A 14801-nucleotide genomic window follows, 5' to 3' on the forward strand; every position below is an offset into this window, starting at 1 on the left:
AGGTCTGTCAGACCAAAAGCTTAAAAGAATAAATATGATGTGTGCAATGGAAAAAATCTTTCATTGAGGGGTACTGTTAAAAGATTTTGGAAGAGGATATGGATAAGGAGGAAAACATGACAGTATTAACTATATAAAGATAAGGTATATTTAAGTTGCAATGAAATTCAATTTGATATTCAAGTGGCATGACCACTGATTTAGATGAGACAGTTTTAGAAACAGAGGAGTTATTAACTGTTAGGTTACATTAACTGGATGAAGATGTTTTTTGTTTTTTTAACTCATTGTCACTTAACAGTTGATTCAGGACACTGAACATATATTCTAACAGAGCTGGCAGACAGGTAGAAGCATCTGGTTTGACCTGTGTGATCTTGACTGGATCTGACAGCCATCATGTTGGTCTCTATGGAACTGTGTCTGTAGCAGGAACCAATAAAGAACATGTTCATGATTTTACCATCATGATCAAGAAAATCAAGTACATGCCTTCATCTGTCATTTAAACAAAAAAAGCCATCCGACTGCTGCCGACTGATGAGCAGCAAAAAACATGACAATGATTTGTTTGACAGTCTTAACAATGACAGTGAGAGCTGGTGTCCCTCCTCAGCTGTCAGCTCTCAACACAGGGATGTTGATAAGACATAGGACACATTGGAAGAACTACACCTCCCAGAATGCCTGGGAGCACTTAGAGACCCCCCCCGAGAAACAAGAGGACGTTGCTGGGGAAAAAGGACATCTGGGCTGCTCAGCTGACCCTGTTGCCATGGCAACCTGACTCAGGTAAGTGGCTAAAAAAACAGATGGATGGATGATGCTGAGGTAACGCTAGATTCCTATTTAGGTTTAGAGTTAAGGAGGATATAGGATATTTGTATGAATATTGTCTACAAAGAGGAAAACCATGCAACTGTAAAATTCATGTACTTTGGTGCTTGGAGTTTTGACAAATATCCCTGCTATTTATCCATCGTCTTTGTTGTGTTTTGTCCACATGGAAACAGTTGTCATGTTGAATGTCAAAAAGCACAAAACCATCTCAAAACCACAAAGACACCCACACACTCCACAGGCAGCCCATAAGCACTCTCACCAGCACTCACATACACACTCCCACGCATGATCAGTGCTCTGAACAACAATACCTAACGTGTAGCCACAACACACACACACCTCTGGAACCAATCTTCAACAATCACAAAAAGCACATGGGATGACCCAAATGATTAAACACACACTTGCACACACTCTCGCTCTCTCTCTTACACACACACACACACACACACACACTTACACAACCAGAGCATTCAGCTGGCTCATACACCGTGATAAGCACCCTCTGAATCCACTTGAGCATTTTTTTGGTTTAAGAGTCTGATTTCCATCCAGAATGCCATGGCAAAGAGAGGCACTAAGTACTGAGTATGCAAAATTATAATTATCCTAACCACCCTGATTTGTTAAAAGCTTGTTTTTATAAATCTTTGAAGTTGCAGAGCCATCATGACCTTCTATATGTGCAGTCACATCAAAAACAAATCACGTAAAAATGTAAATGTTGCAAATGATTACTTTAAAATGACACAAACATACAGTCAAGTGTGGTTCATCTGTTCTTACGTAAATTAGGCATGAGTTATTTTAACTATAAATCCATAAAATAATGCAGTAATGCAACAGCAGTATTACACTATTTTTGTTGTTATTCCCTCTAATGTTCTGGTAACACTTTAGATTACAGCATGCAAATTAATGTGTGATTATTTTTGTTTACACAGGTTCTCATTCCTGGACGTTTCTCATGCTTGGTTTGACTTAGACTAGACTTTATTGATCCCTTTGGGATGACTCCCTCAAGGAAATTAAGTTGTGAGAATATGTTTCAAATTCAAGTCCTCTGAAGTTCATTTAAACATTTTCAACTTTATAGATAGTTCTGTTAAAACAATGAACAGAAGCAGAGGGCTCATAGAACAAAAGACGACCGAAACAAAAACAGCACGGCCCAACAATAGTGAGGACAGCACAACAGTGGAACAGGAGAACAGGGACAAGTTTTTAACGGTGACAGTTTCACAGTGATAAATGCTGATGAGGAAGGTGGAGTGGGAGGTGCAGTGCTGGGTCAAAGGCAACCTCCCAGAGCTCTGATCTGCCCTACCTTTTCTGACGCAGATCAGCTCATGTACTCCACAGTTACGCTCGCCACCTGGAAAGACAATGCAGTTTCAATGAGACACGCTGTGATGGAGGGAACGACAGACAAAACAAACATTCTGGAAACACATTTAAATATGTTTGCACATTTAGACAAATTTCTAAAAAAAAAAAAAAAAAAAACACAGGACAAGAGTAACACAGATAAGAGGACACTGACAGAGACTGGATGATGGCAGTCTGATGTGGGTGTTCAGCATACAAGCTGGTTTTACTGTCTGTTACTGTCTCATTCCTTCCAGTGCATTTAACATTTAATACTTATTCAAACAGCTTGTACATGATGACTGACTTAGAAGGCAGTGACTAGGAGTTTAATTATATTTTCTTCCCTTAAGCCCCTGTGAAGCACTAATGGACATTAAGTAAAAAAGCTCTGGGTAATTATCTGTTCTACCTGCCCACTGAATGTTCTGAGGTGTTTTAACAGTAGCTGATGACAGGTGTGTGTATCCTGCAGCTTGATTTGTGTCATTCTGTGGGCAGAGGAGCAGTGCACGACTGAGGGCTGGAAACAAAAAGCCAGGGTTTGTTTTTGTTCTGTTGTTGTTTTTTCCCACAAATACTGTAATAAGCAATTAGTATCATGTGCTAAAAACCTGGATATACTGTGCATACATGTGTTTATGTTTATTAATGTGTTATCTGGAAGTCTTATTTATGGTAACTACGTCTTACATCTTGCCACCTCAAAACTCTCTCTCACTCAAATTTAATCAATTTTAATGAGGTGTAATCAAAAAGTTCCAAGACCGACAGAGTGCAGCACAGTAATGCGCATGCAGCAGGTGCAAGCAGTAACTTTTGTCAGTCAGTATTTCACACTACATGGATGGCGCAATCAACATGTGCACCATAAAATTCATCCCCCAGGGTAGACTGTCAAGGCTGAGTTCTACTGCACCGTTCTGAGGAGTCTGAGGGACGTCATTCAGCACAAGCGACCTGCACGTTTGCGCCGTTTTTTGCCCACACCAACACAAATGAAACTGGTCACCGTTTTGACACAGTGGATAAGATCTAGTGCAAGTCGAAGTTCATGCTTGACGCGCTTCCAGAGCAGGGCTTCCAGAGTATGTCACTGCACAAGGAGATTGCTTAAAAGGCAATGGCAGCAAAATTTATATCAGGTGCAGTTTTTGCTTGTTTTAGGTGTCGTCTCTGAACTTTTTGATAGCACCTTGTATTCATATATCACTTATGCTTATTTTTAACTCCCTCTGGATTTCTTAAAAGAACACCCCGCTCTCCCTCAGAAAAACAACCATAAGTGAAGAAAGACAAGCCATTAGAGTAACGGGGACTGGGCCTATTCACTGTTTCCCTCTTCCTCTAGTGTTTGTGTTAAGCTAAGCTAACCAGCTGCTAGTTGTTGTTTAACATTTAGCAGTAGTAGCCTACTATTTAACAGCCAGATTCTGCATTTGAGTAGTACTAACCTTGTCATCTAATTCTTGGCATGAGGGCAAACAAATACATTCCCCAAAATGTTACACCCACTAGGTTCCCTGAATTTTTAACCTACCACCTTTTACTCACTTGTCCACCCACCACCTTCTATTCATCAAATTGTCCTCAACATTCATTTCATTTTTCCATCATTGACACTCTCTACTCATCTACATTTCTCCATACAGAACTTTGTTCCAGTAAGCCAAATTCATAAGTGATGTGGTCCCTCTTTGTGAATCAGAAAATTGTCCTTGAAATATTAGTTGAATAAAAGCAAAATTAATTAACACAATCCCAAATATGTAACTATTTCATATCATTCATTACAACAAAATAATTGAAAAAAATTCTCTTTTAGGAAAATTTATTCAGGCTGAGTCACCCTCCAAACAGAACATTTATGTTGTGACAGTCAGTGAACAGCATCTGACATTTAGAAAACCCACAGCTTGATGTGCCTTTGATTGTGCAACTTTGTGTTACCAATTGTTGATTTTGCATATCAGAGCTGCACCAGGCAGCAGAGATAAAGACTTGAGATGATTTACAAGATCCTGAAATGCCATTTGAATTCAACTCACTGGCTTGCTAAAATGCAGATGGGAAAAAGAGATGTTCATGTGTGATCTGACTCTAGAAAGCTTTGTTTTAAAGCCGGCACAGTTCAGTGATCCTTGTCCATTAGCAAATTCTGAATGTGAAGGGTGTCTTCTAATCTCGGTGCAATTCTTGGCAACATCTATACACTCTTGTATCACTTTCATTTAATGATTACATAAAATTACAAACACGAGAATAGACTCATTAACTCGTGAACTGAACACCCTAATTACCAAATTAACCTCATGTCCTCTTGACTGAAAGGAAAATGTTGTGTTTGATGAATATTTAATGTTTGTATGCTGATTTTAAAATGTCATGGGTATGGGTTTCAGATTCTAAATCTTAAGTGTGCTTCTAGCAAGAAAGCACTCACCCCAGTTCTCAAAGTAGAGCCTATGTAGTGGGATACACTTGTGCAAACCACACGAGGCACATTTAAGGTCTGAATTGGGCTTTCTGTAAATGGCCACTCTGCCAGCAGAGCTAAGTGCTCTGTCCAACTGCTGTCTCATCTAAAGGGGATTTGGGATGAAAAGGCTTCAGCTGTGTGTGTTTACTGTAACAATTCAGTTACTGTCAATAAACTGTCCCTTTACTGGCCATATCTTATAGTCCTTTCTACTTCTGACTATGTCTGAAATCAACATGACAATGGTGAAGCTCTTACAATAAACTAGCAGTCAGCACCATGACTGTGATCTTCACAAGTCAGGTTGTCATCAAAGTCAGTGGGATTCATCCTCTGGAGAACACGACTGTCTGTGGTAAATTCCATGGCAATCCAGTAGTTGTTGAGACTGGACCAGGGAAGTGGACTAACTGACTGACCTTGCCATTAATAGTAAACAGGCAAACCACCTTGCACTACTTTCTCAGCTAAAAGTGAGTCTGGCCACAGACCCAGAATCAAGAACAGTGTATGGTGGAGAGGCCATGTTTCTACCTGTGTGTCCACACTGAGGTCCTCTGTCACTCTGAATTTAATCAAACACTGTGTCAGCTCAATGGGCTGGACCCAACGGGTGGCAGCTGCAGGGGTGTGAGTGTGAGGTAGATACCTAGACACTGTTATTCAGACACAGGGCCGTAACTAAGAGCTTGCCATGGCTTTCTTCACCAGGCAGGCTTCCAGACTGACTGTAATTCAGAACTATTACTCACACTTGTGAAGGCCTCCTAGTCTCTAAGCTCCGCTGCAGCCTCTGGGATCTGCCTACAGGTGGAGCCTTCAAATAGCTCTGTCTGCCTTCAACACTGACACCTGTAAGATTTGTACAGTTCTGAGCTAAAGCTACAAAAAGGCTGACAGCAACTATACAAATGGTGTCACTGTAGTGTGAAGGTCATGATTGTACTGGCACATGACCTTTGCCTCATGCCTCATTTTTCATACCAAGCTAATGTTTCAACTACATAATGACATTTCTACAAAGGAATAAGTCATGTGGAGCTTGAAGAAATGCATGTTTTTACTGGTCTCTTTAAAAAAAAGAAATGAAAAAGGTTTTGCTGCCTGTAAAAAGTAAACTTTATACACAATGTAGAGACCACAAAACTAAAACATTATTGGTATTTAAATAACTGAACTCTAACCCACCCTGATGGGAATAAATATACTGTATTATCCTTGTTGATATAGTTTCATCCTGTGTTGTCTGGGTCATCAATCTTGAAAAGGTCATGTCTGACAGAAAAATCCAGCTCATATTTCTTCTGATGAGAGCAGGGCTTACTTTGTCTGCTGGTTTAGATCAGTCTCACTACAGGCAAAACAATGCGTTCAAAAATTGACAGGTTGATTGAAAGAATAGTAATTGCTCATTTTATTGTTAAAATCATATAGCAAGCAAAAATGGCAAAAAAAAATGTGCAAGTTGTAGTTTCTCAAATGCAAGTATCTGTTGTTTTTCTTTGTCCTCTGTGATATTAAATATTATATCTTTAGGCTGCTGGTGTTGGTTGGACAAAATAAGAAGTGTTTAATATGTAATATGGTGTAAGAATGATTGGACAATATAGGGACCAAAAATATACTGTATAATTGAGACTGTTCTGCAAACTAAAATCTGCTTCTGATGCTGCTGGATGAGTCTAAACACAGTGACTGATAAACTGCTTTTGCAGGACTTGCCAAGTTTTTATCACCATATAATTTAACAGTAATGTGGTGTTTCCAGCCCAGAATAACCTTGACAAGGTTGTCGTGTGTGCTTTTACTTTTAGTCTTTCAAATTTATTTCCTATTGAGCAGCTCAGTATCTTATATCTGGATGAAATCAGAAAGTCAGTTCCACTCTCTCGGTCTCAGGCCATGGGAGAGAGTGAGTAATTTTCATAAAATTCATACAGCACATACTAATGGACTATCCTTTTTAAAAGTCACATCTATATATCTATGTCTGCGTCAGCTCAATTACTGCAAAATGTTATGGATGGAAAAGCGTGACTATAGGCTACTTTGTTCTCACTCTCATTAAAGAGGTTTTGTTGCAGGTAAAAAATCTCTTTCCTTTAATCAAGTAAGTTAAGATAACTGACTAATGAAGTCATATATTAAGCAAAAATGCCAAATATTAACTAGTTACAGCCTCTCAAATGTGAGGATTTACAGCTGATCTCTTTGTTATATCATAAATAAGGGAATATTTTCTGGTTTGTGATTGGTGTATTTTTTTTCTCTCTTTTTTCTTTTTTTTTGACATATTACAGACTAAAAAATCCATCTGAAAACAGTGAACAGATGAGTCAATACTGAAAATAATTGTTAATTGCAGCTCTAAATATCACCACCATTTGCCCAAAGAGCCACAGCAAAAATTCTCATTTGGTTTATTCACAGCCACAGGAAAACTGTCAAAAGACATCAAAGGTTCATTTAAACCTCAGTAACACCTAAACCAGTGTCTGTGTATGTATCTCATGTAAACACAGCCGCTGAGGAAAGTTGTGCCTCTACATGACAAGACTGTCTGACAAAATTTCCTGCCAAACTACGAGCTCAAATCCCGAGTTGTTGCTGTTGTCCAGCAGATCGATACAGCAGCTGTGTGTGGGAGGAAGCTCCCCGTGCTCTTTCGCTCCTCTTTCACTCACCACACACCACACTTGTCAAAAATAACATTTTCCTGTATGTGCTCTTGAATAAGGTACACAGTGCTGGCTGCTCATATCAAACTACAAGAAATTTCTCTCACATCTTTAAAATATTTTGTAAATAGACCTTCTGTAAACCAATGCTCTTTTTTTATGTAGCCTTCAATACTAAAGATGCCAGTATATTCTACTACTGGTGTCTGAAAACAGTGTTTTCATCATAGCCATGGGACTCTGCTACTAACTTTCATTCAAATAGCAACATTTCATTCCCTCATGCTTCGTCTTACTTACCTAAATATATCAAAACATATGCAAATTAGACCGTAAAATAAGCAGATTAATGCATTAATGGGAAAATCCTTGTGCATTAATGTGCTTACCAAGAACACATGGGAAAAACTAATGTGAACATACTGCCAAATTATACTCATTAATACATAATGTAGGCAGCAAGTTTCTTCAAAATATAATCAACCTGATCTCTGCATGGACTCCCTCCAAACATAGAATAGAGGGAGGTAAATGCCTGGCATGCAGTGTTGTCCATGACTTTCTGAAGTTGGCCTGATCAGTCCAACTCCTCAACATCTTAATTAACAAACAGCCTCACTGACAAATGAGCTGCTTTGAAACCACTGAGGGAAAATTAACAGAAATGATCAGCCTCATATTAAAGCCCAACATCACAAATTACAAGACCCACAGTGATGATAGAACCAGACAAGTTTGTTCTGCTACTTTTCCAACACTTATACTCTTAAAACTTTAAATGGAGAGGGTCACGTGATCTCCTCTTGAGTCTGACAGAAATCAATTTGAAGCACCAGTTGTGATCGATATGCACAGTGCCTGAGTTCTTGTTTCTCACCCTTGGCTCCACAGAGAGGCGTGCCTCACTTCTGCAAACTAAATCAAGGTGAAGTCTGTGGCCTCACAGCCTTCATGTCTCCCCTCTTCTTTCATGCAGACGTCTGGGGCCAGGCTAGAAGCATTTTTAGGGTTCGTCCCAGTTTCTATAAGGAATCTCCTCTACCTGCCCCCTTTAATCAGGTTGCTGAGGCTAACATGTCTGGGTTCAGGAGAGAAGGATGGACTGAGGCCATGACACAGAAAGTTGGGCTGAGGAAATTGACCTGACAGAGATATTTGGTTGTTTGAGGTCAGTAAAGATGATTGTGTGAGACAAATGAACTCAGGGAAACAAACTTGCAGTAATGCCCCCATTAAGTTTCAAACTTGTGCTACATATAGACAAGTATTTTAAAATTAAAGCAATAGTTTGGGATTTTGGGAAACTCACTTCTGGACACTATGTCATGGGGGCTGTGTACCGGACTATGTCTTGCCAGGCAACCAGTGGAAAAGCACAATTTTTACTTTTTTGAATATATTAAATTAAACACATTCCATGTGCATTGTGATTAAGTCAAGTTAGCTTACCCTTGTATACAGTCTTTATGCTAAACTAAGCTGGCAGGAGCTTCACTTTTACTGTACAGGTATGAGAATGGTGTCGTCTAACTCAGTGTTATAGCAAACAGTTGCCTACGTACACACCCAGCAGACAAAGACAACTCAATTTGTGTCTTGTCTCTGGCCATCTGACAATTATAAATCCAATATTCATCCTGCTTTCAGCTCTGTTTTGGACTCCACTGACTCCAACTCAGGAAAATACCTGGTCATTCAGATGCTAGCTGCTCTACCATGTTCACTAGCTAGTCACTAACTTTGTCAGTGTGCATGTAGCATATAGTTGGTGAATTAGACCTTTTTCTCTGAAACAAAACCCTGCTGCTGCTGGAGACTAGGCTGATAAGAATGAATCAAAACATAAAAATTCTGGGGAGGAAACCTAAAACAATTAGCTGAAAGACACTAAAAGGTGATAATAAGCTACGGTGATAATTCCCCTTTTACATTACACTTACTCATTTGATCCATTCTAAATATAAGAATATTGATGAGTACAGCTTTAAAGTGAATTCATACATGTATACACATATATTTTTTACTGGACTGGACGTAGGGAGCTACAGCTTAACATTTAGTGGTCCTCATCCTCATCAGTAAAACAATGGCAGAGAACCACTTTGTGTTATTCTATTAGGTTATTTCATATCCTCTCGACAACAGCAGTAATTGATTTTTCAGGCAGATTGCTTGTCAGGGGCCATTTACATGAAAATCACTTGGTCTCTTTATTGAAACTGGCAGAGGGATGGTTCGTACTACATCAGGTTGCTCCTGAAACATGTTCGTGTTGTCACAATGAAAGGAGAGCGACTTCAAAATAAGCTCCAGCTAAGCCAATTAGCTGGTGGAGGATACAGCATGTCAAAGATTAGCCAGCTTACCCGACGGTTCAGCTGTAAGTTCATAAAGCTAGCAACACTTTCCTTGAGACTACATCTGTCAACACACTGTTGCACTGAGTTTCTTGAGAGGAACCTGAGAACTGTGTGAACTCACAGATATCCATTGCTCAATACTAGCAGAACTATCCATAGCCCAGGGAAATGGAAACACACTTTTAAAAGTAGTGCAGTTGATACCTTATTTTTAGAACTGCAAAGCCACATATTTAGAGTCAGAATATTCATTTCACAAACACTGTGAAACTGGCAATCCTTGAGCCCATAAAAAGTAGCAGATAATGATAATAGCAGAAAAAAGAAATTACAAATATTGATTTTAACAGCAAATCTGTTATTCCTAAATCAAACTCAAACCTCAGTGTCATGTGCATCTCCACACTTTGCCTGTAGCTTTTCACTGCGACAGCTTGATCAATGTCACAGTAAGTGTTGGATTAACACTCTATCCCTGTCAAAGAAGGATGAAATGATCTGAGTTAAGACTGTCCCTCTGCTCTTTCAGTTTGGCTCCCAATCTCCCTGGCCATGTATCAACTGGAGAGCTAATCAGTAAGTAAACTGCACAAAAATCCTCCTAGTGACAAATCCCTTGCCTTGTCTCAACCAGACAACCAGCCCTGAGATGACAGAAAAGCCTGATATATAGCAAAAACACTGTCAATGATGAGTCAGTGCAGTGGGTGTGCAATCCATCTTTGTGTGTCTGCTTTGTCCATGTGTTACCAGCACAACATGTATAAAAGGCACATACCGTAAGAACTACATGCTCATCAAAACCTCCTCAGACCAAACCTCTGAGGTCCTGAGCAAAAAGGTCCCTGGGAGTAATCCATGGAGGAACAAACAGATATACCGTGTCTACTGTACAGAGAAGAGTTTGAAATATCACAAAAGAATGACGGGTGTGTCCTGAATTCAACAAGTCACAGAATCCTGTTGTTATCTAATGAATTTAACAGCTGGGACATGTAGCAGGAAACCAGAGCTTTATTGATGAAAACATCTGCCTGCTGCTGCTGGAAGCAGTGATGAGAGCTGTGAGGGTGAAAAGAAACAGTGAAATCCTAAAACCTAACAATTAGCTGAAAGATGCTTAAACACTTTGCAGAGCTGAAGGGAACTACAGAGCTGGTTGTAATATCTGGGTTCATAACTATGAGCGATTTACACTCTACACCACCTTTTACACTACATATAGCCATTGATCCATTGTTTATAAATACACTGATTGTTGCAGCTTTAAAATTACTAAATACATGCATATCTAAAAATATTGATTAGAGCAGCTTTAATTATAACCATCATAAATAATCAGGACTTTGACCATAAGGACTGGCAGCCTCTTCACTTCCTCTTAGCTCCGATGACACTGAAATCTCCTGTTTATTTATTGATTTAAGGGACATGACAGGAAACAGTTTTATTTTGAAAGTAATATGTTGGTCTATTCCAGCTACTCTCTCTCACAGCATACATTAGCACAAATGATCCGAAGACATATTGGCTATTATCGCCTCATATCCTGTTTCTCGCTCTCAAAAACAAACAAAGCCATGCCAGGGAAAAGGAGGGGAGAGATGACGAAAGAGTCCTGACTGGAAGCAACGGGGTGCATGGAAAACGCGGCCTTAATGTTTCGAGGATACCATGTGATGTTTGTTTTTCTATTAGACGAAACAACATCTGTGATCTACCCATAAGACACTTGAAGATTTCTTGATGGATTTACCTATAGTGGCAAAAAAAGCCACAAGAAAAGGAATGACCTGGCAGGGATTTCAGTAAGACTTGGAAGACACTGTCAAAATGTCAGTATGAAGAGCTTCTCTGTTGCTGTAATTTTAACACATATTATTTCCACAGCTCAACACCTCCAGGTCTGCCTACTCTGTACTTGGCTCCAGCTCAGGACTTATATTGAAGGCTTCATATACAGTACAGTATCTGCTGGCCAGAAAACCGGGCATCACCAGGATATGTGAAATCCATTTGGGTCGGCAGTCAATCTGTCTACAGCTCGTGACAGGAGCTGATGCACTGAGCTCGGTCCAAGGACTGAGTGGAGCCTGTTGTGATAACATTTGGGGCGAAAAAACAAATGAGGATGTACTTTTCCAGATTTTCTAAAAGTTGTTAGTGCATCAGCTAATTTTTAAAGCATTCATCCTTGTTTATATTTCTACTTAATTAACTAAAAAAAAAAGCTTCTGTGTGCATAAGCTTAGTTAAGTGACTCAGTGATCTTGTGTTGAGTCTGCTGGCAAGATCCAATTAACAAGCTTAACGAGCTCGGATATATTTGGTATTTAAAGAAGCGCACTGTGCAAATGGTAGTTTAAAGATGATGAGTCATAGATGAAGCACAATCTAAATTAGCAAAATAAACCTGATCACACAACTGAATGTTGGTGATTATGAGCTTTGAGGCATCAAGAAAGCTAAAAATAAAAAAAAATGTGAGTTACTGTTTTGTCCAAAATGTTGAGAAATGTCATTTAAAAAGCTATTTCAATTTAATGCAAAGGTTGTTACCATTTGCAATTTTTTACAGGTTGTTTTTATCATGTTTCCTACTTTTATCTCTCAGTAATAAACTCTATTTTGGAGTTGAAACCTTTAGTAAATTAACTATTTAGATAATTGATTAATTCTTCGTCATTTTTCAAGCAGAGATGCTAAAATTTAGTATTTCTAGCTTTTCAAATGTGAGAATAAGATGCTTTTTGAAATCATATTTCAGTTTAAATTTTAACACCTTTTAATTCTGGACTTTTGGTTGGACAAAACAAACATCACCACAGGCTCCAAGAAGTTGGGACAGCCACGTTGTCACTATTTCTTAACATTTTAAGAAAATAAATCGATTAATAGAGAAATAATTGGTACATTAATTGATAATGAAAAAAAGAGTTAGTTGAAGCTGCACTGTGTACAGTAGTTAGTATTTAGCTTGTTTTTTTAGTTAGTGTCAGCACAGATGGAGTGGTGCAGCAGTGTGTCAACTTTAAATGAGCCGACAAGGTGCACTCTAAATAACAGCACCCTTTTAAATTCACGCAGAGCCACTAAAACATCATAACAGCTAAATTAACTCTAACTCTAAAATGTCAGGCAGAGCTTGTTCCTGTGTTTTTGTGACACCTCCTGATGCTCATCCAACCTAACATCACAAGTACAGACAGAAACACCAGCCTCCCACTGGTGCTGACAGCCCGGCCTCTGGATGCTGTAGGTGTCAGTCAGCCCCACAGCTGCTGCATAAATCTCAGAGGAGCCGACTAGCTGCGGCGAAATATCGCTGACGGGGGACCGCTGTAATCATGGCCTTTCAGGAAATGGCACTTTGCTGACTAATGTAGTGGGAAGTCGAGGTCAGTGGGTGGGGCAGAAAAAGCATCTAACTCAGGCGAGGTGCGGCTGTCTGATAAAATGGAGGAGGGTGAGATTAAGCAATTCAGGGGTGAAGAGAGGCCTCTGATGCTGTGTCTTGCAGCATTTGTAGACTCTGCTCTGTGCTTCTTTCCCAACATGTGGAAAAAAGGCTCAGGCATGGCCAAAAAGTCCATTATACTAAGATAAAGTTGAAACTACTGGAATCATATTTGTTTTAAGTAACTCCCTCTGATGGTAAAATGTCTAATGAAAGCAAAGCTGTTCAATAAACAAGCTCCAGATTAGCCTTTGAGACTGTTTTCACTTCAGCACTTGTGAATTGATTCTTCTTTAAAAAGTGACAAATTAAACATCACAAAGATGCATCACTCTCTGGTTCATACCAAAGACATCAAACTACACGTGTGACTGAGGATCACGTCAAGATATTTTTCCAGATCCCCCTGTATACACTTGATGATAGTGATACTTCTGTTGAACAATGTTTTTCTCAATTCAAGTGTGATTAACTCAGAGGCCCTGGGTTGTTGGATGATCTATCCGCCTAGTTTACAGAAAGTCCTGGAGAGTTCACATCACTGTGCTGGTTTCTAAAGGTGAACTCTGCTGTCCTGTATTCCTCAGGCCCCAATTTTTTCTCCTTTCCCCACTACTGGTGAAGACCTTAAAGTTTCACAGTTTTCACAGGCGTCCTACACTGGCCTAAGACACATACTATGATTTCAGTGTTCCTTGCTGGGAAAGTCAGTCTGTCTCTCTCTCTCTCCCTCTCTCTCTCTCTCTCTCCCCTCATTTCTTGTCACCTCTCCACTGCCCACTAATACATAAAGACACAAGCACACTGCGGAACAGACCAAGTGTAGCACTGGCAGGGATTTTATTTTATTTTTATTTTTGGAAAAAGCCCCAAAACATGTAAAAATAACATCTACATAGACTCACATTGTATTCTACTGTGATCTATATTTCAGTTAATGTGGAGTCATCACTTGCACTCAAGCTCTTCACTCTCACCACTCTGTTGATCAATAATAATGATAATAAAACACCATATTAACTTTTGGGGGGAGAAAAGTTCTCCTTGAAGGCACAAATGTGTTAGAGCACATTTGAACATAGGTTATTGTTATTTCACTCTTAAATTAATAACATAATATTTCCCATAAATGGATATTTTTCCAGAACACAGTCTTTCATACAGGATGAAAAGGGGAAAAGGCTGCCACTCTGTCTCATTACAAAACAGGTCATTTGTCATTTTGTCATTAAGCCATGTGATGTCCCCTTTCCACTGACATTTAAAGTAATGTATCCTGCTGCTGCCAGCATTATTATATTCAAACTGATAAACTAAGCACCAAAGCTGCTTACAACCTGTAAAGTTACATAAGCAGAGAAAGGTGAAGAGTAAACGCACACATCTGTACACAGAGCAGCCCTCGGGGTGGTAAAAGAAGCACATAGCCCAGGGTGGGAATTTCAGAAATTAAAAGACGGAAAAAAAAAACTGGTCTAAAAACTTGGCATGATATGACACTCTGCCTTCACAATTGCGCCAGCTGACACCTTAAACCCCAGTCTGTCTGAGGTTTACTCTTTAATCCAAGTTGTAAAGTACCAACATGCAGCGAAGCTACATAACGGCCAGTCCAC

General features: G+C 39.4%; 1 protein-coding gene across 1 annotated transcript in view; it reads right to left on the bottom strand.

The window, feature by feature from the left end:
* Nucleotides 1–14801, bottom strand: part of syt14a (synaptotagmin XIVa) — a 40559-nt gene that overhangs the window by 25114 nt on the left and 644 nt on the right. Inside the window, 1 exon segment of the mRNA XM_018697851.2 lies at nt 2171–2218. Within this exon segment, the coding sequence (XP_018553367.1) occupies nt 2171–2218 (48 nt within the window).

The sequence above is a fragment of the Lates calcarifer genome, linkage group LG19 (genome assembly GCF_001640805.2).
Source record: "Lates calcarifer isolate ASB-BC8 linkage group LG19, TLL_Latcal_v3, whole genome shotgun sequence".
Taxonomy (NCBI): domain Eukaryota; kingdom Metazoa; phylum Chordata; class Actinopteri; family Centropomidae; genus Lates; species Lates calcarifer.